Genomic DNA, 23,423 nt, shown 5'->3' with positions numbered 1-23,423 from the left:
ATATATATATATATATATATATATATATATATATATATATATATATATATATATATATATATATATATATATATATATATAAATAACTAGAACACTAATCTAAATATTTTAATACATACAAGACACTTTTGTAGATGTTTTATGCAAAAAAAGAATTAAAATTATACTTAAAGATAACCAACAGCTAGATTTTACACTAAAAATGTGCAACAATTAATTAAAATTCACTTTTTTTTTAATGTAAATACTCAACCATTTAAAGTTAATATTGTTTATTATACTGGCCTTATTGCTGATTGAAGATCCTGTCTTTCTTCAGTGTCCTGGTGGAGCTTTCACTCCTGACTTGCACACAACAAAGGAGTTCCCAGACGACGTGGTGAACTTTGTCCGCAACCACCCGGTCATGTTCAACCCCATCTACCCAGTGGGAAGGAGGCCTCTGGTGGTTCGCACCAACGCCGGCTACAGATACACCTCTGTGGCCGTGGACCAGGTCCTGGCTGCTGACGGCAGCTACCAAGTGCTTTTCCTGGGCACAGGTACACAACCACGTCCACACAACCTGCTGTGCGTGGAAAACAGGAGAAGTTTCACAATCAAATGTCATCTTAAGCTCCTGAAAATGATTAAAACAAGCACAAATCAAGTTTGCAAACCTAGTATCTTATTTTAAATAAATACATGTTATAATGATATACTCTCTAAAGTGTGGCAATAACATTTACTGTGCTCCAAATTCACCCTAAAAAGTCATTGAATTTGACTTGTCATGCTGCTTTAGCAGGAATATGTGAAAAAAATGTTATTTTTTAATATCTATTTGCATGATTTATATGGTGTATTTGCAGCACTTGGCTTTCCTTATGACAAAAGTGCAATAAATATAAAATGTAATAAAGTAGAGTTTAATGATTGGGCTCTGGTACACACTTGCAGGCTTGTGACAAAGCCGGTTGGGTTCCTTTTCGTCTGACTTTCTGCTGATGTCAGTAAATGATTTTTGGACTCTTTTTGATGCAACTGGTTATCTGATAAACGGATAACAACGTCGGGTCATGAATAATGGAAATGTCACAGCAGAGATAGGAGAGGGGACTTTGGGCTTTTATTTTGTTGAACAAGCCAAAAGAGACTGCCATGGTTTTAAAGACAAAAAATAAAAGCTTCTCCAGAAAATGTGGATTTTAAATGCAACAAAAAGATGTTACAGAAGTCACTGTGAAGCCTTTGAGAGTTAACTGCATCAATATATGAAGTTACACCTTAAAATCAGTCAGTAGGTAAAGGCTGAAGGTTTAGATTGAAGAAACAAGTTTCAATTCTGCAAAAGCTGTGGAGTTTTTTTCCAGCCTGTTTTGATGCTTTTAACAGAGTAATGTGTATTTCTGAGCAGAAAAAAAGGTCTGCTTTTCCTGCCTAAACGCATCCACGTGTGCACATTAATATTCTGCAAACTGCTCAGGGACTCTCTGCAGCCTCTGCTTGTGTATACTGAACAGCCTTCTCCAGTCTGGTCCTTCTGCTCGAATTCTTGAGGAGGCCAGGGCCGTCTCGTCATATCTGCTCCTTCAACGCCGCTTTGTCTCCAGGAAGGGGAAGGGGGACTTGCTTTTAGCAGGAGCCGTTATTAACTTTTATTTTGATAGTACATCTGTTGTACCTCTGGAAAGCCTAATTTATGAGCTTGAACAAAAGAAAAACAGACATTAGACTTAATGATCTGTTTTTTTTCACTGCCTGATGATTGTTGAGATGTTACTGTTGATTGCCCGTGTGCGGTTTCAACTCACAACCTCTCTTTCTGCACCCAGACAAAGGTACAGTTCAGAAGGTGATTGCACTGCCAAGCAATCACTCCCTGCACGAAGATCTGATCCTGGAAGAGCTGGAAGTGTTTAAGGTGTGCTGACCCTGTTCCTCACCTTTTTTGTTGTTTTTTTCTATCTCCCTCGGCTGCAACACAAAGGCCAAGAGCAGACAGATAAAAGCTGGGTGGTGCTCAAGAGTTTGATGGGAAACACGCTAGTGTTCAGGAAAAATCTGCTTCTCGCTCCGGCTGAACCTCCACACGTGTCTGAAATCAGGAAAAGTGGGATCGCCCTGTGATGGGAAAAGCAGATGCTTTGATCTGGAGCTGCAGCTGTAGGCTGACGGATTCTGTAGAAAAAAACATCTGATGCCCCAGAAAAGGCCTGGACAGAGAACCATCAGGCTGATGAAGCACAAGGTGGCAGTGGGAGGGAAAGACTCACATGTAACAGAGGGGCGGAACCTCAAAAGGGTGTGTCCAGGTCGATGTTAGGAGCAGAATAATGAAAGAATTATCTTTGAGGCGCCAAAAACACCAGCGTGCATTTGAGCTAAATTAGGTTAAATAAAGTTATAAACAATCAAAACCTTATCTTTACACATAATTATGTTAGTTTCTAATCTGACAACAGGATATCATCAGCATAAAGAAACATTTACACTCTAATTTTGAACTCGTCTTTTTAAAAACAAAGAAAAAAATGATGAAATGCATGGGGTTCGGCGTAGATCCCTGTGGTACACCATATATAATTCTGGTATTTGACTCCTTGTCGACATAAAAAAAAAAGAATATCACAAAAATAAGACGTAAACCAGCTTAATCTAAATAATAAACTTCAAAAATCATGTTTCAGTTGCATTTAGATGATTACGGTATTTATTTGCGCGGCACTGATTACATTTTTATTAGCTTTCTCCTAAAATGTCTGTTTTCCAAGTCGTGTTTTTAATAATGACAGCTGCTTTTTTTTTTTTTTTTTTTTTTTGCCAGAACCAAGCTCCTGTTACAAACCTACGGATTTCCTCTAAAAAAGTAAGTGTGTTTAATACCCCCTCCTGTGTATTTAGTGATATTGACTCATTTTAATGAGGAAACTGTTGCCTTTGGCCGCTGTGTAGTGTCAATAAGCCGCCCCAGCGGTGAGGAAATAATAATAATAAGCCATAATTGTTTCTCCTCTCCGCCTCATTTTCCTGTCAGACTTATTAAGACAAACAAAGGGGCTGACATTTGAACTGTTTGCTTTGCAGCAACAGCTGTACGTCAGTTCCGAGTTTGGGGTCTCCCAGGTCTCCCTGCACCGTTGCCATGCCTACGGCTCGGCGTGCGCCGACTGCTGCCTCGCCAGAGACCCCTACTGCGCGTGGGACGGCCTGAGCTGCTCTCGCTTCTATCCCACTGGAAAAAGGTGAACCGATGCGGTCCAAGTCTTTGATTCGCAGCAGTGTTTGTTGTTCCAGGTTGTTCCTGTGTGTTCATGGATGTTGACATTGCCATTGTTGGCTTTTCTGAACCCTTGCAGGCGTTGGAGAAACACAAGTTCAGATGTTTCACCTGTTTGCCGGTGGACTAAAGTTCTCAAATGTGAACAAATATTAGATTCAAGTTGATCCTGAAGTTCAGTCTTGGTTTGTCTCTGCTCCAGCTGGTATTATTTTCCTCCTATGGTTCAGACAAAACCCACAATAGAAAGTGAGAGCAACTCGTTGCCTCTAAACCGATTCCACTGGGCCTCCTGACAGCTGAGTCAGACTCGGGTCAGATTTGGTCCTGGAACCAAAGCAGGCTTTTTTTTCTCCTCTGCCTGAAATGTGTCATCTGTTTACATGCTCACTCCCTCAAGCTGTCAAGCATGAGTGTGCTCCAGTGACTGGAAAAGCATCACAGTGTTTCTCTGACAGCTACTTTAACCATCACTATGTTTTTTTCCCCTTAAATTCCTGCTTTGAGCCCACATTTCTTGTCCCCCTTTTTTGCAGAAGAAGCAGGAGGCAGGATGTCATGCACGGGAATCCTCTCACCCAGTGCAGGGGATTCAATTTAAAAGGTATTCAGTCATTTTCTGCATAGAAACAGGATTGAAATTCAGTTGTCTGCTAATTATTTGTGAGTGATTATCTGAAATCAGTTTTACCTCCAGGATTTTCATATTAGATGCACAAAATGCATTTTGAAATTACCTAAAAATGAAATGAAATAACCTCCTTAAACTCTACTTTATTACATTTTATCTCCAAACCAACCAGTTACTTTTTCATTGAGTGAAATTGAAACAAATAATAATGGTAAGCTCTTTTGATAATATAATCCTTCTACTTTTCTCTAAAAAGGAAAAATGAGAAAAATATAGGAATTATGTCTAAAACTGCACCAGTTTTGTTCAACTCCGTAACAGCTTACAAACCCCCCCCCCCCTTTTTATTTTTTAATGGTTCAGTCCTACTTCTTTTAGCACCCAGGAACTGACATGACAGAACCTCTTCTGTGATGTACAGATGTCGACGGCGACACCTAAACAGCACACACTCTTTTAACCACAGTAACTCCTTGACTGCGTATGCTATCAACGTAATTCCGAGGCGGAGACTAGCAGCCTTTCGATGATTTGTGACACGAATAAAGTGTCATCGTATTTAACGTGAACAAACTAAAATGCAAAGCTGCTTTCTTCCCGCGTTGAATTTGTTGGAATAACATTGAGCCTTTAACACCTGAGACATCTCAGGTGTTAAAGGCTCAATCCCTGTTGACAAAGACCGACTCCACATATCCTGACAAACGGGTTGTTCCGGCGTGTTAATTATGTTCCTGTTCTGCAGGGTTTATCCTCATCCCAGACTCGAGAACCTGCACAAACGCCTCAAATGTAAAGATCTGTTTAATGAAATCAGGAAATTTGAGCCTTGGAGTTGAAGTGTGTAAATGAAGTGAAGCCGCCATATGGCCGCTGCAGCTAATGAGGCCTAACCCTGTCATCCATCCAGCTGATGGGTGAGCTGACAGCTAAATGACTTAGATGGACAACAGTGATGTATAAAAATGGGCTTGTAGGCGTGGCTTAATTTGCCAAAAAAGGCTTTCTGTCAGCGTTTCACGGTGACCCTTGAGACACGAGGCCAGACTCCAGTCCATCTGTGAGCTCCGTGTCTGTCAGCGAGTGACGTCCGACGTGACTCCCACCGCGTGTCTGTGCACCAGCCTACAGGAACGCCGTGGAGATGATGCAGTATGGCGTGAAAAACAACACCACCTTCTTGGAGTGTCAGCCCAAGTCTCCGCAGGCGTCTATTCGCTGGCTCATCCAGAGAGACAACGACAGAAGGAAGGAGGTCAGTCTGATTCGGAGGAGGTCAAACGTCTGTTATAGATAACAGACGTTTGACCTGTGTTTTTATGACCAGCTCATGTACAGCCAAGGACGGCGTGGATATCTCCTGAGAGGCAGATCCAGTGATTGTTTCGATATGAGCTCATGTGTGCTTGTAATATTTTGACAGATTATTGGCAGAGGAGCTTCATTAGACGCTCTGACACAAATCAAACACGATACGGGCCCTGGCTAATGACTGGATTCTCAGTGGGTGTGACATTGTTTAAATATCTGGCAAACTTTAAATCCTGAGATCCCTGTGGAGACTGTGAAATTAAATCAAGCTTAAGACAACTACATCTAGATAGAAATAATTGTAGTTTATGGATTAGTTTACAAAACAAGGAGTAGAAAAAGGAATAATTTGCATTTTTTTAATAAAAAGGAATTTAGAGAATCTGTTGCTGTGACTCATTTTGATCTAAAACAGGGGTCGGGAACCTATGGCTCGCGAGCCATATCTGGCTCTTTTGATGGTCACATGTGGCTCGCAGACAAATCTTTAATTATACTTTTTTTTTCATTAGACCAGTCCTTCTCGGGCGCGATGCGATGCCAGAAGCGCGCAGTAGTAGCAGTGCTTAGAGAGAAAAATCTGCGCCAGCGATATCAGTTTACAATTATCTATTATTTCACAGAGTTTGTACCAGCTGGAAACCTGTGAATTGCCGTGCCTAAAACTGCGCTCCCGTCTCTGAGAAAGAGCGCGCAGATGCGGGGACGGGATGTGTGAGGAAGAAAGCAGGGGGTGGGGCTGAGGTGTTGTGGGGACAGGCAGCAGGTGAATCGCGCAGGGATTGTAAATACGTAAAACCTGCTGCCCGTGAGTGTGTGTTTGGCTCCGCGTCTGCATGTGAGCAGTCTGTCTCACATCTACAGAACATTCAGACCTATGATCACGTTTAAAGTCTCAACGCCTGCATGAAGCAGAAACTCACCACGTATCAACCAGACTAGACCATCAGCAAAACTACCACGAGAAATACTCATCATTTATAAGCAACAGCATAACAATGTTATTAAAAATAATCCACAGACTTATTGTACTTTAAAAATGTTGAAATTAAATCAAATGCACACATTCATTTGTATTTTTAGTTTTAAACAAATTGTCGCGGACTGAGCGGCTGTTGGGCCGCGTTGAAAGTTCTGGAGTTCATTAAACGCATCAAGCATAGATCTGATTGGCTCTCAGTTCTGTCGCTCAGCCTGTTATTAGGTAGTTTGGACCAATGGTGTTCAGCCATGGGCCAAATAAGGGAAATGGGAGGGCTGGAGCGGGAGCCGGGGAATATAAAGTTGGGAGAAGTGCTCTCGTCTCAGCGGGAGAGATTGAGGAGCTGCTGAATTAATTGTGCGGCGTTTGTCGCGGTCTGCAGTAACCAGAATAAAGAACCTTAAAAGAGCTTAAGTCTCCGTGCCTCCGTGTGGGAAAGGGGCACCACATTATTGTATGGCTCTTTCGAAATTACATTTCAAAATATGTGGCGTTTATGGCTCTCTTGGCCAAAAAGGTTCCCGACCCCTGATCTAAAACATTCATTTAGACTCAAATTTAATTTTACGTTCACTTTTATCAACACTTTGTACTTTAAGGCAAATGGTAGTCAATAATCGTGGGATATTTTTTTATGTTTCAGATTTATTTAAGCCACTTCTAATCCAGTTTAAAGTCTCTAAAGGAACATAAATGCAGTAAGAAGGTAATATGTTCAAAAAAAAGAACTTTTTAAAGAGAAAATGGAGATGATTTATCCAGTACTCTGTAATCTATCTCCAGTATTAACCACTGCTTATGCGGCAAAACATTTACACAGCAGATTGCGCAGAACCAGCTGTATGCAGTGTTGTGTTGATGATTTAAAACAGAAAAAGTCTATATAGTTTCGATTTTAGGGATATGTGATCTTGGGATTGCTGACATTTGCTGGCTCCAACATGGCTGGGTCCGTATTGCAATAAAAGAAGACTGAATTGATGTAAATTCGTTGGAGGCAGAAATAAGATATTTTCTATGAGTGATGTCTGTCTGACTCAGTCCAGTTCTCATATACAGTCAACTTCCAATTTTTTTTTTAATAGTGATACATTTTTACTGCAACACTTCTGCAAAACACTTAAAAGAAAACCAACACCTGCTCAAAGATAACATTTATAATATCAAGGCGTGACTAGTTTACAATAGAGGACTGCAATTCACTGAGCTGTCTGTCTGCTCAACGGCTGGTCAGGAGTTTGACCTTTGGCAAATCATTAAAGGTCTTTGAGATCCACCATCCCTGCACTTCTCGCTGCTGATCGCCTGGATCAGCACACGGAACGTTTCTGTTGTCGGCGACTGTCCGATTCAGCAAGGGAAAATGACAGGAGCTTTTTATTATGTCGTAATCTCACGTGTTTCTTCTGAATGTATCCATTTAATTCAAAATAATTGTTTGATACACTTTAAAATCAGCTTTTTTATAAGAAAGTGTGGTCTACAGCCAATCAGAAAGCAGAACACAATGCTGTTAAAAAAAGGATAGTGTAGGGAGTATAGTGAGGAAATACTGTATATGGGGGAAAAAAAAGAAATAACACAATTTTTAATTAAAATACAGAATTACTAACAAATCTGTGTGAGAATCAGACAGTTTTGGAGCACTAAGATATTCTGACATCCTTCCACTTGTTATGTATGGTATGATGAGGAGGTTAAATCTGCTAGAGTTTGCATGGCATCGAACATTTGACCATTTCACCCGCTATGATGTAAAGAGACATGAACTCATGCCGATTTCCCTGCAGGTGAAGCTGAGTGATCGCGTTTTCTCCACCGAGCACGGCCTGCTCATCCGCTCCGCCCTGCCGTCCGATCAGGGTCTTTACTACTGCCTGACCACCGAGAACGGCTTCAAACGCACCGTGGCTAAAATCCGCCTGCGCGTGCTGAGCGACGCCATGGTGAGCGTGCTGACAGACAAGCGGCAGTCGCCCTGGGGGTGGGCCAGCTCGGTGCACCCTAAGGTCCTGCTGGCGGCCTTTAGTCCTGCGGAGACTCTGGCCGTGCAGCAGTACTGCAAAGAGAGGAACCTGCAGAAGAAGCAGCAGCAGCAGCAGGCACAGCCGCCCGGACCCCTCAGGGGGGATTTGGCCAAACTAAAGCCCTTATTGGACCGAAGAAAGAGCCGCAATAGACGCAACCATCTCCCAGAGGTCTGAGAGCTGCAGAGACGGGGAGACTTTTGTACAATGGAAGCAGTTTGGGAAAAGGATTTCTTTGTTTTTGCATGAGGTTGTGTGAAAAAGTTTCACTTAGACACAAAACAACCGGGAGCCAAGGATGCTCTGAGACCAGAATAACACAAGCAGGAGTGGAAATACAAAAAGAAGAAACGAGATGATGATGAAGAAACTCATCAGCTCCTCAGTGGATCAGCTGAATATTGACATCCAAAGGAGGTGGTTTGCTTTAAAGAACGTTGCAAAGAGGCGCAGAGAAGATGTGACGGTGATGCTCATAAGAGCGGAGATGTTTCTAAATGCATGGCAGTCAAATTCAGAGAAACTGTGTAAAAGTTGAGGCCAAAGGATATTTTCTGTTTAAATGAGACAGGCAGTGTATGGCAGCCCAGAGGAAACAACTAGCACCAAAATTCTCCCAAAAAAAATCTGAAAATAGACGGATTTGAACAAAAGAATTCAGTAAAAAATCATCTTATCTATCCTCTTCTGATATATTATAATAATTCCTCTTTTTTTCTTACTTTTTTTTATCTAATTCATTTTCAGATTTTTTTTTTACTTCCTGTCTTCTGGGGCTTGTGTGTCCATCTTCTCTACAGTTTCCTGGGATATTGTTTCTTTCTTACAGTCAAATTTGATTAAAAAAAACATAAAATGAATCCTGATTCGTTAAAGTTCCACTCCAGTCTTCTTTTAAAAAAATTTTTTTAGTTAAGATTGTGCAGTTTCAAGCTAAAATCTGTATTGTTTTCTAGGACATAACATAAAGTGGCAGTTTTTAATTAGAAATTCACATCTTAGTTGTGGGACCGTTGGCCCAGAAGAAGCCCGCCCCCCTTATCTACTCTCCTTTGCTGAGAGCTCTCTGTTTACATTCTCTCCCGCTAGCTTACAGGTCCTCACAACCCCAACCCAGCATTACCAGAGCAACAAAAACAAGTGGATGCATCAGAATGGAGCAGAGCAGGGAGCTTGTGGCCATCCCAGCCTATTTTCTACGTCACACATAAGCTCCTTTTCAGACTGTATTTTTTTGTCTGCTCCTGATTCACAATGAGTCTCATTATAAGATACTCAGACATGCAATATTAAGCTTAATTCTCTCTCTCTCTCTCGCTCTCTCTCTATCTATATATATGTATATGTTTTCCATCATCAGAAAAATGCCACAAGGTCATGTTAAAAACACCTAAAAAACAGTTTTCATCCAAATGGGACTACTGTATAAAGCTATAACGTGGTTGTTTTTGCATGAAAAAAGAGCTACTTTGGAATTAAATTTATCTTTAAAATGAAAAATATATAAAATTGAACAAATAAAACAAAAGGAAGCAATTATAGTTTTTACAGTGAGGCAATTTGAAATATTTCTGACCAAATTAAGAAAAAAGGTCAATCTATATAGATGTTATTGGATGCTATCAAGTGAATAAAACGTCAATAGAGTTCAAGTAGAGAGCACAAGTGATACAAAATAGTGCCATGATGGTAAATGCTGAAGAAACAAACAATCCCAAAAGTTTAGGTGGTAAACTTTCTTTATTAGGTTTTTTTTTTTTTTTTTTTGGCCTCTCTGGGCTGCCATACGCCTCAGCAGAAGCTTAAATTCAGCAGGTGTGGCTGCAGACTTGCTGATCTGTGTACTGTATGAGAGGATGCCTGACTCTACTCAACCTGCATGTTTCACCAGCACTGAAGCATGTCCATCATTAATGTAAAGAGGTAGTGAATCTTACCCACAATGCATTTCCAAACCCTTTTTTTCACTGCAGAAACTGACAAACGTCAGACATTTCTAAACTAAGCTACAGTCTTTATTAACTCTTCAAATAGTGATTATCTGGGAATTAGACACTTAGACTATGTGAATAGACCATTTTTTTATTGCTTAGATAATGTAGATAGAAATCTTTGCTTGTGTACAGATGTCTTTTGTTTTGTTTCAGTCTTTTAAATTAACTTCGCTTAAACAAAAAAATGTTTCAACGTGTACATAAATGAACTCATCAAATGTCTCTGACCGTATCTGCAAATTGCAGAGATTAAAGCTTTTATTTTGAAAACCTTTTCTCATACCGATTCAGGATGACCTGTGCCATGAAACATGCATTTGTATTTATTAATAGCCTGAATAAATCTGTTCCAATGAATTTCTCATTAAGGCCATGACTTGTTTTTAATTTTTTTTTATCAGTAGATTCTTTTTTTTCATTATAAGTTGATTAATCTTTTTTTAAATATACAGCAGTGGATTTCCTGTCGAGTGGAGGCACTACACGCTAAACAGAAAGGCTTCTACTTTTTTAAAAGTTTAATATACTTGATTTTAGGTATAAAGCAGTAAAAGTGAAAGAAAAGAAAAGACGAAAGGTCAAAGAAGAAAATAAAATTGTTTGCAAAAGTATTGGCTAAAGTATTTAATGATTTGTTAGAAGTGGGTTGTTAAAGTTAATCTACAGAGCCCTCCACGTGCCGGTCGTTAAAAAAAAAAAAAAAAGAAATTTTATTAATCAACCAAATGTATTTTTTGTTTGTTCATTTGAGGAATCAGCAATTAACAGCAGCCAAAAAAAATTAATTAAAAACATGAAAATAGAAAAAGGTTACATAAAAAAAGCTTATTAAACAACAAAAGAGGGACAAATTTGACCCTGTGGGTTCTTCAGAGTTAAATGTACATAGGGCTGATTTTTTAAACAAATTAATAAGAAAGAACTTGCTTTTTCAGCTTTTATTAACTCTGAACAAAGTCATTCAGCAAAAGACGAGTTCATGTTACAGTGTCAGCTGTTTAAATGAATTCTGGGAAATCAATTCTCAGTTGAGCTGTACAAAAATCACAGTATAACCCCCCCCTTTTTTTTAAACCTAAAAACAAAGCATCATAAATAATGATGGAATAAAAACAAAAAACAGTGCAGGTCCATATTAAGACGGCTGATAGCAGCTTGAGTGCACTGTGCCTTTGCACGGGCCGAACGGCAGGGAACCCTCTACACAGTCTTGCTCCGTTTGTGGCTCCTCCTTGCAAAGCAGTAGAAGATGAGGCAGAGGACAAAGATGGCGGCGCCTGCTCCCAGCAGGACCTTCTGTATGATGTCCAACATGTTGATCCGGCCAAGAAGTTCATTTTTAAACATGTCTGCGGTTTCGTCGTCTAAAGTCGCCGTCTGGGGAGGAAATGACGAGAAAAAGTTACAGCTTTCTGTCTGAAAAGTTCCGGTTTTCTTGACTTTTTTGTCTTTTTACCTCATTCATCCAAACTACAGGAAGTATCATGTAGTCTGAGATATTTTTAAAGAGTCTGTAAAACAAAACAGATTATTACAAGAGGTTTGACAACTAATAATTTAACAATTACATATAACCATTTGAATCACATTTGATACAGGCATTTCTGAGAGCTCCTAGCTCATTAGCATGATTCAAACCTTACTTGTGTAGAACTTGTGTAAAACCCATTGTGTAGAACTTGGTCCATGTTTTTGTTATCATTCCTTCCACTAGGAGCAGTAGAAGGGCTTTTCCTGCTCATTTCAAAATGGCTGCTTCCATGAAATCTCTAAAACACTTTTGACGGGAAATGTTTAGCTAATTTTCCAATGGTTAGGATATCTCATTTAGCGTTATTCATTTTTTTGCTAAATTTGTTGGTATTTAGAAATGTTAAAAATGTGTGGATTAAATTTGAGACAACTACCATTATAGAAAGCTAACTACAAAACTGACGTAAGCAAAAATCGTACCAAATCACCCGACAGATCAGAATCGATACCTTTAAAAAAAAATTGTTTCGCAAATATTGTTTGTGGATTTCACGGATCCACAAACAATTTCACCGCAGTGAAAGTGCAGTGGTTAGCGCTCTTGCCTCACAGCAAGAAGGCCCCCGGTTCAAGTCCCGGCTGAGGGACATGAAAAACAACATTTATGGGGGACCTTTCTGTGTGGAGTTTGCATGTTCTCCCCGTGCATGCGTGGGTTCTCTCCAGGATCTCCAGCTTCCTCCCACTGTCCAAAAACATGCTTCATAGGGTAATTGGCAACTCTAAATTGTCCATAGGGTGTGAGTGTGAGAGTGAACGGGTGTGTGACTGTGGACATTCTACCCTGCGACAGACTGGCGATCTGTCCAGGGCATCCCCTGCCTTCGCCCACAAGTAGCTGGGATAGGCTCCAGCAGCCCCGTGACCCCAAAAGGGAATAAACGGAATAGAAAATGAATGAATGAATGAATGTTTGTGGATTTCATCAAAGGGTTTAAAAAGATCATCCTTACCCCCCCTTAAACCTCTCCATTGCTGAGAGGTGGGAGCTTGGGGCCCGCCCAGCGTGTTTTTGTCATAGAACAGACGGACGGCTGGTCAGCACAGCTAAAAGTCCTCAAAGCTAAATCAGGGTCAATAACCAGCATGAGAGCATCAGAGAAGAGACTAGAGGGTAGTCGGGATCCAGACAAAAGTCGGGGCAGGCAAACGGACAGAAACAGAAGATCAGGTCTGGATACAATACTCTGCAATGCAGGCAGAGTGGCACACATCACACTGAGTTAGGCTCAGTACAATGCTTAACCCTCATGCTATCTTAGGCACTTTAATATTGGGAGTTGGGTCATCTAGACCCACTAGACAGTGCGCTGAACCTTTTTTCTTCAATGATTTGTGATCTTCATTGGTGTCCATGGATTACATGAAATCTTTCCACTTTTATCCACCTTTGTCATGGTAGGGAGAACACGTCAATGTAAGGGTGGGGTCATAGGATAGCACAAGGGCTATGTGTACTATGAGTGATTGCAAACGAGTCTGGTGTGGGGCATCCAGAAACTGTTTGCTCCTCATTCACAACGATATGAATAAAGAAATACTCAGAAATGCCATTTTAAACTTAATTTTCTTTACATCATCAGAAAGAAACCACAAGAACATGTTAAAAACTCCAACATAGGGATTTATTTTGGAAGAGATTTGAACACTTTTTTTTTAAAGAAATGTTATCTCTTTATCTTTGATGGTCTCTGCAGCACCTTTCTTTTATGAATATTTCAAATTTTTATCAAATAATTTCATGTGATTATGGATCCCCTCAACCAATATGGTACTGGTGTTTACAAATATTCAGAAAAGCCGAGCGACAAAAAACTTTTTATGAATATAATTGAGAAATGGTACAATTTTTTTTCATTACATGTGATAGTCTATTAAATATTAGATTTTCTGACTCAAAATACAAATAATTCATGTATTTCTCTTATCAAACAACGTTTTTTTGAAGATTACCTCCTGTTTTAAGGTGGAGACATCGTAACTACTAAACGTATATTTACAAATACTATTTTAAGGAGGTATGACTTACTTGACGACGTCTGATGGTCCATACATCATATTCACTTGAATTCTTTTGGCAAAGTTTAGAGTGAACCCGGTGATCTGGTGGAAATCAGGGGAGAGGTTTTGGTCAAGTTTGGCTGATGTTTGACTTCATTGCTGCAGAAGAACCTGTCCTACATACCGGTTCCACATCCAGGAAGGTTTTATGGTTTTCCGGATGCGGGTTGAGGCCCACCACACTCTCCCTCAGTATATCACTGCCAAGGAGGAAGTGAGGGAGAGAGATGTAGACGGGTGCGCCTATTTCCAAAGGAGAAAGCACATGAGCAGTTCAGACGGAGGAGCAGGTCACAGCGAAACTCTATCGCAACAAAAAGATAAATATACTTGACCTTGCTGACAGACGCTAAGTTCCAGAACTCCAGCCAAAGTGCAGTTTTTTGTGGTCTGCATGTTTTTGCAGAAGCATCTGTTGTCTGGGTTGACCACAGGGGAGGCCAGTGTGGACGGGAGGAGGGAGTAGCGGTACACATCTATCCCCTTCAGGTCCACCGTCTGCTCATAGCTGGCCGAGACGGACCTGAAGGCAACAAACGTGACATGTTACTCCAGATTAAACAATTCAGGGGATCTAATCTTCATCAACGTTGCTGTGCAGAAGATAAGTCTGTTATGCAAGCTTTGTACTTGAAAAAAAAAGTCCAAAGATCACGTCTCATGCGAGAAGAAAAGGAATTCACCTGCAAATGTCTGAAGAGAAGAAATAGAGCGGCGTCTCCTTGTCCAGAAAAGGAGCGAAGGACGACGCATCTGATGGAGAAAAGCAGTGAGATTTCTGCAGGTGAAGCTTCTGCAGCGTGAGGGTGGAGTAAACGTTCACACGTACCTGTCCCGTTGATCATGTCACAATAAGAGTCATTCCAAAAGCCCAGGTTGCTGAAGCACAAAAAACAACATTTCTGAGCACACAGATTTGATCTAGAACATTTAACCCCGGAGAACCCATGTAGTCAAAGATGGGCCTTTCCATTTTTATTTGTATGATTTTATTTCATTTAATTTTATCTTGTTTTTCTGGGGGCCTTTCTGTGTGGAGTTTGCATGTCCTCCACATGCGGGCATGGGTTTTTTCTGGTGACTCCGGCTTCCTCCCACCGTCCCAAATCATGTTACATAGGTTCATGGGTTACTCTAAATTGTCCAAAGGTGTGACTGTGAGTGTGTGATTGTGGCCCTGTGACGGACTAGCGACCTGTCCAAGGTGTACCCCGCCTTCCCCCACGAGTGGCCAGGATAGGCTCCAGCAGCCCGTGACCCCCAAAGGGACAAAACTGGTTTAGAATGAATTCATTTTATTTTCTTATTTTTTATTCCTTGGAAGAATGAATGGATGAATGAATGGAACTCAAGGAACAGTTCTGGTTAAACAATGGCAAATACATTAAACCATATATTCTATGTTTTTAAAATTATTTTTGTTTTTATTTTTAACCTTTGGCATCAGTTTTTTATTTAATTCAATTTGTTTTACTATTTCTTTATTTTTATTTTGGTTTTTTTATTTCAACTTTTTTGGCCTGCTATTTATTAATCTTATTTATTTATTTATCTTTGGCTGCTGTTTTTTTTTCTTTCTCTTTTTCCTATTTTTACTATTTCTTTTGAACCTTTTTTGGTATTTTTTATTATGGTGTTTTTACTTTTTTTCCACTGATTTTATTATGTTAAATTTTTGAAACAATCATTATTTTTGTATTTTATTTTTAAGGCCATTGTTGTTGGCGTTTTTTTTTTTCTTTATCTTTACTCTTTCTACTTACTACTCTTTTTTTATCTAATTATTTCTGTATTCAATTTTGTAGTTTTTATGTTTTGGTGTTTTTACTTTTTTGGCCACAGATTTTTTTTTTAATCATTATTTTTACCATTTATATTTCATAATTTTTTTGGCTGCTGTTAATTGCTGTTACCCAAAATACACAAACACAAAAATGTTAAATTAACTTTAAAAGCCCAGAAGAAAATTGTTCTTGGGTTCTCCAGAGTTAAAATGTGTTACAAAATGGAAAAATTAAGTAACTTAGAATTTTGAGCCAACCTGTTTCCCCTATACATGTCAATCTTTGACACTTTTGTGATGTCATCCTTGCCAGTGAAGACATTGTAGTAGCCATCATAAGTTCCATTGTACTACAAGAGAAAAAAAACGTGATTTTAACTATTTGAAGACCTTTTTGAATTGATTTCTTTCTCTCAGATGTCCTGATGTGACATTTACTCACAGGTGAGAAAAGACCCATCTGCATCCCGAACAGCAGAGGGTCTTTGTAGCCCCACAGCAGCTCCCGAACTGTCCGATTCTGGAACAAGGACGCCTTGTTCGCAGAGATCAGCAGTTCCAGCACATTGTGAGGAAGAAGAGAATACGCTCCCTGAAAAGATTTTTGGAAAAAAATTAGATTTATCTGAAAAACATTTCATTTTGTTTCATATTTACAACTTTTTTATCAATAAAACTGAATTTATTATTTTATATTCTTGTTACTTTACTTCTCACTCATACTTCTTTGGCAAAAAAAAAGCTTACCTGCTTTTTAAATATCTTAAATATCAAATCCTTCACAGTTTTTGAGATTTTGTCCAACACAATAACAAAAAAGCTTTTTTTTCTATTGATAATATTTGTTCAGACGTTTTTTTTTCTACTTGTCTGAAAGGATTTAAAGACAGACAGTTTAATCTTTGGAGATCACCTTTTCCACTGGTGAAAAGACACACAAACATGTAGCAAATCGTTTCCGTGTCTTCTTGTCAAGTGGGTTGCAGCTCACAAATAGGCCAAAGAGCAGCAGGGAGACTCAAACCCTGTCTGCTAGATTTACAGCTTCAAGGTAACGTCAGTCTTTTCAAGAAACCTTTCTAGTTTCAATTATTCCTTAAATATATTCAGTTCAATTTTATTTCTATAGCCCAATGTCACAACACTGTTTTCTTCACACCGGTAACAATATAGTGATTAAAGTAGCACGCATACTTTTAACACTCAAAAATAATAAAAGCATATTTTAAAAATACATAAATAATAGCTTGAAAAGGGGACATTAAACCACTCTTTTATGGTTTGCAAAAATAGTTTTACATGCATTGATTTTTTATTCACAAAGAAACTGTTTAGGAAACTAAGGTTTCACAGCACACAAAGTTAATTTGATGCAGGAGGAAAGAGAAGGGATTTACTAATGTGAAATGTCAAGAAACATAGATTTTCATCTAAATTATATGTTGTTAACCATAGGAGTGAAAGGGAAATCGACTATATATGCCGATATTTGGCGATACTTGCACCACGTTAACATTTGCAGTGGGGTCATCTGGACCCCACAAGATAGCACAAAGGTTAAATGCTAAACGTTCAGTCGGCCTTGCTGTGTTTGTTGTTATGAGACATGCACTACTTCGTTTTTGCTTAGCATGGGTACCGAACCGAAACTCTGCGCCACGTTGCATGTAAAAAAGCGGATTGGGGTGATTCGTAGAGGGCTGTAGATGAGATGAGAACGAGTGACACTTGAGATGTGTCGCGATACATCTCATATTGCCAGGCTCTTGCCAATACACACCCCTAACTGTTAACTGTCCTTTTTCTTTACATCTTTTTCCAAATTTGATAATTGCAGTGTGACAGAGTGGGAATCCCTTCTCACTGTGCATAATTTGCAATGTAAGCGCTGCAACAAATGATAAATGGGGATTCTAGGTTTAGATTATTAGACTATAATTCTTGTCCAATTTTTTTTTTAGGACTACAAGTAAAGAAGCGTCTAAAACTTGCATTACTCGAACATCCTAGTTTGCTCTAAGAGAAAAAAGTTATGCCATCAGGGTTTCTGTGGAATTTCTTTTAATAATAATGAGAACTTGCGATGATTTTGAGATTATTTATGGTAAGCTATTAAAAAACTGTTATTGTTTGTCTGGGGCATCTTCATGTACTTTATTGACGGTCCCTGCCTGCCTCTGCAGCTTCACATAACAGCAAACTCCTTTTCTGCACAGGTCTTGACTAGGCCTGCACAATATACCGCAAATTTATCGCAAATCCAGCTCTGCAATATGCATATCGCAAAAGACGGCAAATATCGCAATAAATCGTAAACCTTAAATATGCTAAAACAATCTTATGTCAGCTTGAACCATTTAATGAATCAAATAAATCCCTTTATGCATTTGACCAATCGGATGGAGTTCTATTACGTTAGATGTTTGTCACCTATGTCGAGGAATGACATTTGGAGTATAATTTTTAAACTGTTGCAATGTAATGGGAATGGTTATTTGGTTATTTTGATATTTGTTTATTTGTTTATATACCGCAAATTATATCGTTATCGCAATTTTAATCTCTAATATCGCACATCGCGAGTTTTCCTCATATCGTGCAGCCCTAGTCTTGACCATTAACTGTAATGGACTGAATGACCCCTCCTCTCGCGTTCCAAAAAGTAAGTATGCAAAATTGTTAATCCTGATTTTTTTTCTCCTTCATTTTATTTCTTCCTTTATTGCAAGTAATATAAATTATAAAGGGACAAATCAGATGCCTCTTTCAAAGCATGTGGTGCCCGCTGGCGGAATTTCAACTTCTAATTGCAGGTCATCTTATAGTTTTCATGAGAAGATGAGGTTAGTTAGTTTGTAGTTCTTTGCTTTTGTAGTTCTATAGACAAAAATCACTGAAATTTGATTTAAACAATCACTTGTTTTCTTTTTTTTTTTGGTTTTTATTGAAGCAATACGCTTCCGTAGTTGGCGTAGCTTTTCTTTAGGTAAAACATTTTAACATTATTATAATAATATGAATCCAGCCTCTCACAAGATAGTTTTGCTCTGCCTTCTTCACACTTTTAAAGACAGAATCTCCCTTTCAGACATCAAAAACAGACTATATTTAAATATCTTGGGGAAACTTTATTTAACTACTCTCGGTCAATATGGGAGGAAACCGCTGCAGTGTGAGCCAGGAAGCACTTGCAAGCTAATAATTACAAGCCTTATCTGAGTGAGGATAGATATTAGCCTGCCAGCGGCTTTTGTTGGGCCAAAAGGAGTGGAAAGAAATGTGACGCACTGTAAAACAGCAATAAGGAGGACTTTTCCACCAACGATATCACTCATCTGCACTGATTGTGCCGTTTGGTATTCAGGGATTGAAAGAAAGCACATCCTTTGGTTCCATTTTTGAAATGATTCATAACCTAAGGACTCCGAGACAAATCTGGATTCTAACCTAAAGAACTTTCTTTACACAGCTTGTTTCAGATGAGATACGCAGAAAGAACAACACAAGAGAGAGAAAGGATCACGGCCGATGAAGGATAGCCGTAAACTTGGGTTGAAACTTACAGCCACTCCAAGGTTGAGGCAGGAGATGTTGTCTGCCTCTGGTCCTACAGACATGGAGGGCTCAAAGATGGCACCTTGAGGCAGCAGGAACGAGACGGTGTCATTGAGGAGGAATGTGACGTTCTCCTTGGCAAGAAACCTTGTCCTGAAAATAGGAATTGCTCAGTCATCGTCCGACCCAAAGGAAGGGTTCAGTATTGTTGACGAAGAGGAGCTGGCTTACCCGTACGTGTAGGGTCCTTTTTCGACCAGCACCGGCTTGGCGCCCTGCTCCACCTCGCTTGGGTTCTGCACATCAAAGAACCAGAACTGCCGGTACACCTTTACTCCCGCAGCCGCCCAGTTGTCATAGGCTATGGTTCCGGGCTCGATGACGGCTTCCTATACCCCACAGACACAGACAATCTATTTTTAACACACCTCCAGACTGCCTGCAGGCCAGCAGCTCTCCCAATACTTCAAAAAAGGTGACTTGTCCTGCCTTTAAATGAAAAGAAACACTAAAAATGACTGATGGCGATGATTGATGAATCAAAGATAGGCGATCTCAGCTCTGAACCCTGCCCACACTTTGAAGCATCCTTCCAAACTGTGCGCCTCCTCGGTCACATTTCTCCTGATTCACCTTGATCTCACTCACACACTCCCATTCTGTCACTCTCTCTGCGCTCCGTGCCGGGCGGAAACCCAGCCCCCCCTTACCTTCTTCACCGTCTCCTCAATGATCATGTCCCCCACTGGGATGAGGATGCCTCCCAGGATGGTTACCACCGCTCCAAACACGGCTCCGGCGATCAGCCCGCACCTTCTGTTACAGCATCCCATGGCGGTGTGCGTTTTTATTCCCCCCCTCCTTCCAAGCGTGCGCCTCTCAGCCTGCCTGCTTCTATGTGCTGCTCGTCTGCGTCTCAGCTGCAAAGTCGGGCTGGACCATCAGGGGAGCTGACAGAGCTGCTGAGGCCGGAGGAAGGGGCACACGCCTCTCGCAGGGGCCCAAGAACACCTTTTAAATAGGTGAGGTTACATAATGACACGGCAGGTTAAAGGTCCAGGTGGGAGGAGTCACTCTGGCCAGGTGATAACAGCTGCTGTGGGCTGAGAAAAAGGGGTGATCACAGACTTATTGGGTTATTCGTCTTTAGATGATATTTAAGAAATCCTTCTACCAAAGGAATTTAAGTCAAAAATGTTCCTAATGTTGCCTTCATGAAGGGAACCCATTATTCAACTCACTGTGCACCAAGTTGCAAAACAGTATTTGTAATCTTGATTATACTTTTATGAGAGGCTTTAAAATTTGTTGTTCCTTGTCCCTGAAAGTTGTTTGTCTGTTATCTTGATTATTTTTGTGATAAACGGACGCACGTGGATTGTTTCGAGCTCGATGCTGCGGATTCACGTCCTTGTGGATCTCGTGAGATCCCTCCTCTGTCTCTGAGTGGTTTCGTTTGTTTCAAGGTTTTAACGCGGCCCTCCATAAATCCAAAAGTTGTGCTCGGTTGTTGATTTTCCCGCGCACGAAAGAGAACAAACAAATGAATAAAAGTGTGTTCATTAAACCTGTAATCAGTGAAGAGTGTATGAATCATTTGTATCTATAAATAAATGTGAAAAATACATTTTAATTGATTTAAAAATGCATGAAAACATAAATTTAAACCAGGCAGTTTAGTGGGCGGAGTTACGATTTTTGCAAACAGCCAAGAGAGTTTCTTAGAGAGCTATTGGGTTTTTAATTTTTTTTTTAACATATTCTAGTGGGCATTTTTTTTTCATATTAAGAATTTTTAGCTTCAAATTGCATGTCCAAGTATTTCTTTATTCAAATTGTTGTGAGTCGTGAGCAGACGACAAAAATGCTGTTGGAAAAAGAGCTTATTTGTGGTACGCTCGGCGGGCCAGAGACTCTCTGCTCCATGTAAACAGAGAGCTCTCAGCAATAGTACGCCAATGGTCCCGCCCACAAATCAGAGGCAAATTTCTAATGAACTGTTCCCGATCGGAAGAAACCATGACAGAAAGATCATCGGAGTGGTAATTTAATTCTCTCATCACTGAGGTTTCAGGATAAAAACAAATGTTTTAAGTGTATAAATAATTTATATAGATAAATAAATTTATATATCAGTATACACATTTGAATTTGTTTAAAATAGCATGGAAAAGTACATTTAAACTAAAAACTTCACCCATTCAGTTAAGTGGGCAGAGCTACAACTTTTGCAGACAGTAAAGTGAATTAATTAACCACTTTTACTTTACTTTGATGTAATGTTTTTGAACACCTGCAGGTCTGTGTTTTTCTGTACCAAAACCACCCAATAAAAACAAGACAAATGTAATTTTATTTTGAAGGACAAAACAGGAAGTACGTTTTATTATTTTATTTTTTAAGGTGAAGCTGGTCATCTGTTAGCAAAAACCCTTAAATAGTTTAATTTCCTATAGAAAAAAAGTATTTTCAGTTTTTAAACTGTTTAAATTTTAAATCTGTTTTGTGACAATAAAGAGTAGATAACAATTCAGGTTTTTTTTGCATTCATTGATAAAGTTTCAAACGTTTTCAGTGTGTATATATTTGTTATATGCTCTTGTGTTTTGGGCCAATTCCTTTTGGATTTATTCAATGAAGTTAATGTTCAGCACTAATGGCTGCTAAAGAGTTAGATCAAACTGAGGTCAAGTCAACCAGAAGTTTGTTTTGGAAAATTTGCAGTCCTTTTTTGTTTTTGTCTTTTCTAAAATGAGGCAAAAAGGCTTCTGTTGAACTAAAGATTGCTCTCTGAACAAACCATCTAAAAATACAATGCAGGGGTTAATTACATCATTCAATCATTCATTCATCTTCTTCCGTTTTTTCCCTTTCGGGGTCACGGGCTAACGGAGCCTATCCTGGCCACTTGTGGGCGAAGGCAGGGGACGCCCTGAACAGGTCGCCAGTCTGTCCCAGGGCCACATATCACACATCCATTCACACTCACACCTATGGACAATTTAGAGTTGCTAAATTGACCTCTGAAGCATGTTTCTGGACAGGGGGAGGAAGCCGGAGAAAACTCACGCATGCACGGGGAGAACATGCAAACTCCACACAATAAGGTCCCCCATTGATGTTCTTGTTCAGGTCCCCCAGCCAGGACTTAAACCGGGGGCTTTCTTGCTGTGAGGCAAGAGTGCTAACCACTGTTTCACCGTGCAGCCCGGGGGGTTAATTACATCATGAAATAATGGGTTTCATAGAATATTCTACCATTACAGTCATCAGTCTGGTTTCAAATCTAAGCTCAGAGTTTAGAGTAACTTTTAATAGCATGACTGTTGGCTTGGTCCTTTTTTAAGCTTGCTTGTTCTATTTTTGGCTGAATAAAGGAATCTCTGCTGGTGTAACAACGCCCCCTAGTAGTTAGTTGGTAAACTAGTCTGGCTTCGCTTAATTTTATTTTTAAAGTCGCTTCAATCTGGAAGTGAAGTCCTTAATTCCGGGCCTCTAGCGCTTATTAATCGCATAAATAAAAAAGATTTTATTCAGAGAAAATCATTTTCTTGAATGAATGTAGTAAAATCAATTGTTTCAGGTAAAAAGGTCTTAATAACTGAATGACTTTTCTTCTACCACAGCTACTACTTGCAGAAAAGGGAAGATTAACACCATGATGAGATGAGGAACATAATTTGCCATTTTGAAAACAGAATCTCCTTTGTGGTCCTTAGCTGTGTAATCCCGAACCAACCAAAGTGGGTCTTTCAGTTGCTGACTTTTTGTTTTGTGTGTGCTGTCATACCCTTTCTTATCAAGTCCAAGTAAGTTTTTTTTTAGAATTAAATATAATAAGACATTATGACTCTGTAAAATTTTTTAAACAAAATTTCCACTATTTGAGAGATTTTTGGCCTAAATCTGATCTGCTGTGAAGTTGGTTTGAAAACGTTTTTGTGACGTTACACGTCATTGCCGCTAGAGGGCGGCACCACCACCCTTCATGGACTCAGTCCTACAGAATGCGGCCTGCAAAACACGACGGGAATCAAACGATTACAAATTAGAAAGAATCAGAGAAAAGAAAAAGAAAAAATAGAATTTAAATACAACCAACTTGTCTATAATGTGAAACTCTATAACGCTCCAATTTTTCTTTTTTTTCTTTTAACAATAAATATTCAGTTCATAATTTCGCATTAAATCTTGTTTATGATCTAATAAAATAGACTTAAAAGGTCTTATTATCCCCGATAAAGTAAAAATGGCCCCTTCCTTCTGCTAGTTTGACATTAGCCTTTA

The 23,423-nt window shown here is 39.5% G+C and overlaps 2 protein-coding genes across 2 annotated transcripts in view; one reads left to right on the top strand and one right to left on the bottom strand.

Moving 5' to 3' along the window:
* sema3c (sema domain, immunoglobulin domain (Ig), short basic domain, secreted, (semaphorin) 3C) overlaps positions 1–10,561 on the top strand; it is a 44,558-nt gene extending 33,997 nt beyond the window's left edge. Inside the window, exons 12-18 of the mRNA XM_023952565.2 lie at positions 320–542; positions 1,815–1,903; positions 2,807–2,848; positions 3,067–3,224; positions 3,796–3,863; positions 5,015–5,145; positions 7,974–10,561. Of these exons, the coding sequence (XP_023808333.1) occupies positions 320–542; positions 1,815–1,903; positions 2,807–2,848; positions 3,067–3,224; positions 3,796–3,863; positions 5,015–5,145; positions 7,974–8,387 (1,125 nt within the window). The 3' untranslated portion in view covers positions 8,388–10,561. The remainder of the gene's footprint in view (positions 1–319; positions 543–1,814; positions 1,904–2,806; positions 2,849–3,066; positions 3,225–3,795; positions 3,864–5,014; positions 5,146–7,973) is intronic.
* A 566-nt stretch (positions 10,562–11,127) lies between these two features.
* On the bottom strand, positions 11,128–20,134 carry cd36 (CD36 molecule (CD36 blood group)). Its single transcript, XM_004083094.5, has 12 exons — positions 19,847–20,134; positions 19,368–19,525; positions 19,145–19,289; positions 16,024–16,173; positions 15,840–15,931; positions 14,628–14,677; positions 14,482–14,551; positions 14,134–14,321; positions 13,923–14,041; positions 13,767–13,840; positions 11,661–11,715; positions 11,128–11,581 (listed from the first exon to the last, which is right to left on the bottom strand). Exons 1-12 carry the CDS (start codon positions 19,967–19,969, stop codon positions 11,405–11,407), a joined length of 1,401 nt encoding a protein of 466 aa, XP_004083142.1. The 5' UTR covers positions 19,970–20,134; the 3' UTR covers positions 11,128–11,404.
* Between the last annotated feature and the right edge of the window lie 3,289 nt (positions 20,135–23,423).

Source organism: Oryzias latipes, chromosome 23 (assembly GCF_053564925.1).
Source record: "Oryzias latipes strain Hd-rR chromosome 23, Olatipes_Hd-rR_3.1".
NCBI classification, from domain to species: Eukaryota; Metazoa; Chordata; class Actinopteri; order Beloniformes; family Adrianichthyidae; genus Oryzias; species Oryzias latipes.
Note: the sequence above shows the minus strand (reverse complement) of the source record. Positions and strands in the feature narration are given on the sequence as shown.

Coding starts and splice junctions, on each gene's coding strand:
- cd36 (XM_004083094.5), bottom strand. CDS start 19,969: ATGGGATGCTGTAACAGAAGGTGCGGGCTGATCGCCGGAGCCGTGTTT. Junction 19,526..19,846: donor TTGAGGAGACGGTGAAGAAG/GTAAGGGGGGGC, acceptor TGTGGGGTATAG/GAAGCCGTCATCGAGCCCGG. Junction 11,716..13,766: donor GGACCATCAGACGTCGTCAA/GTAAGTCATACC, acceptor TTTGTTTTACAG/ACTCTTTAAAAATATCTCAG.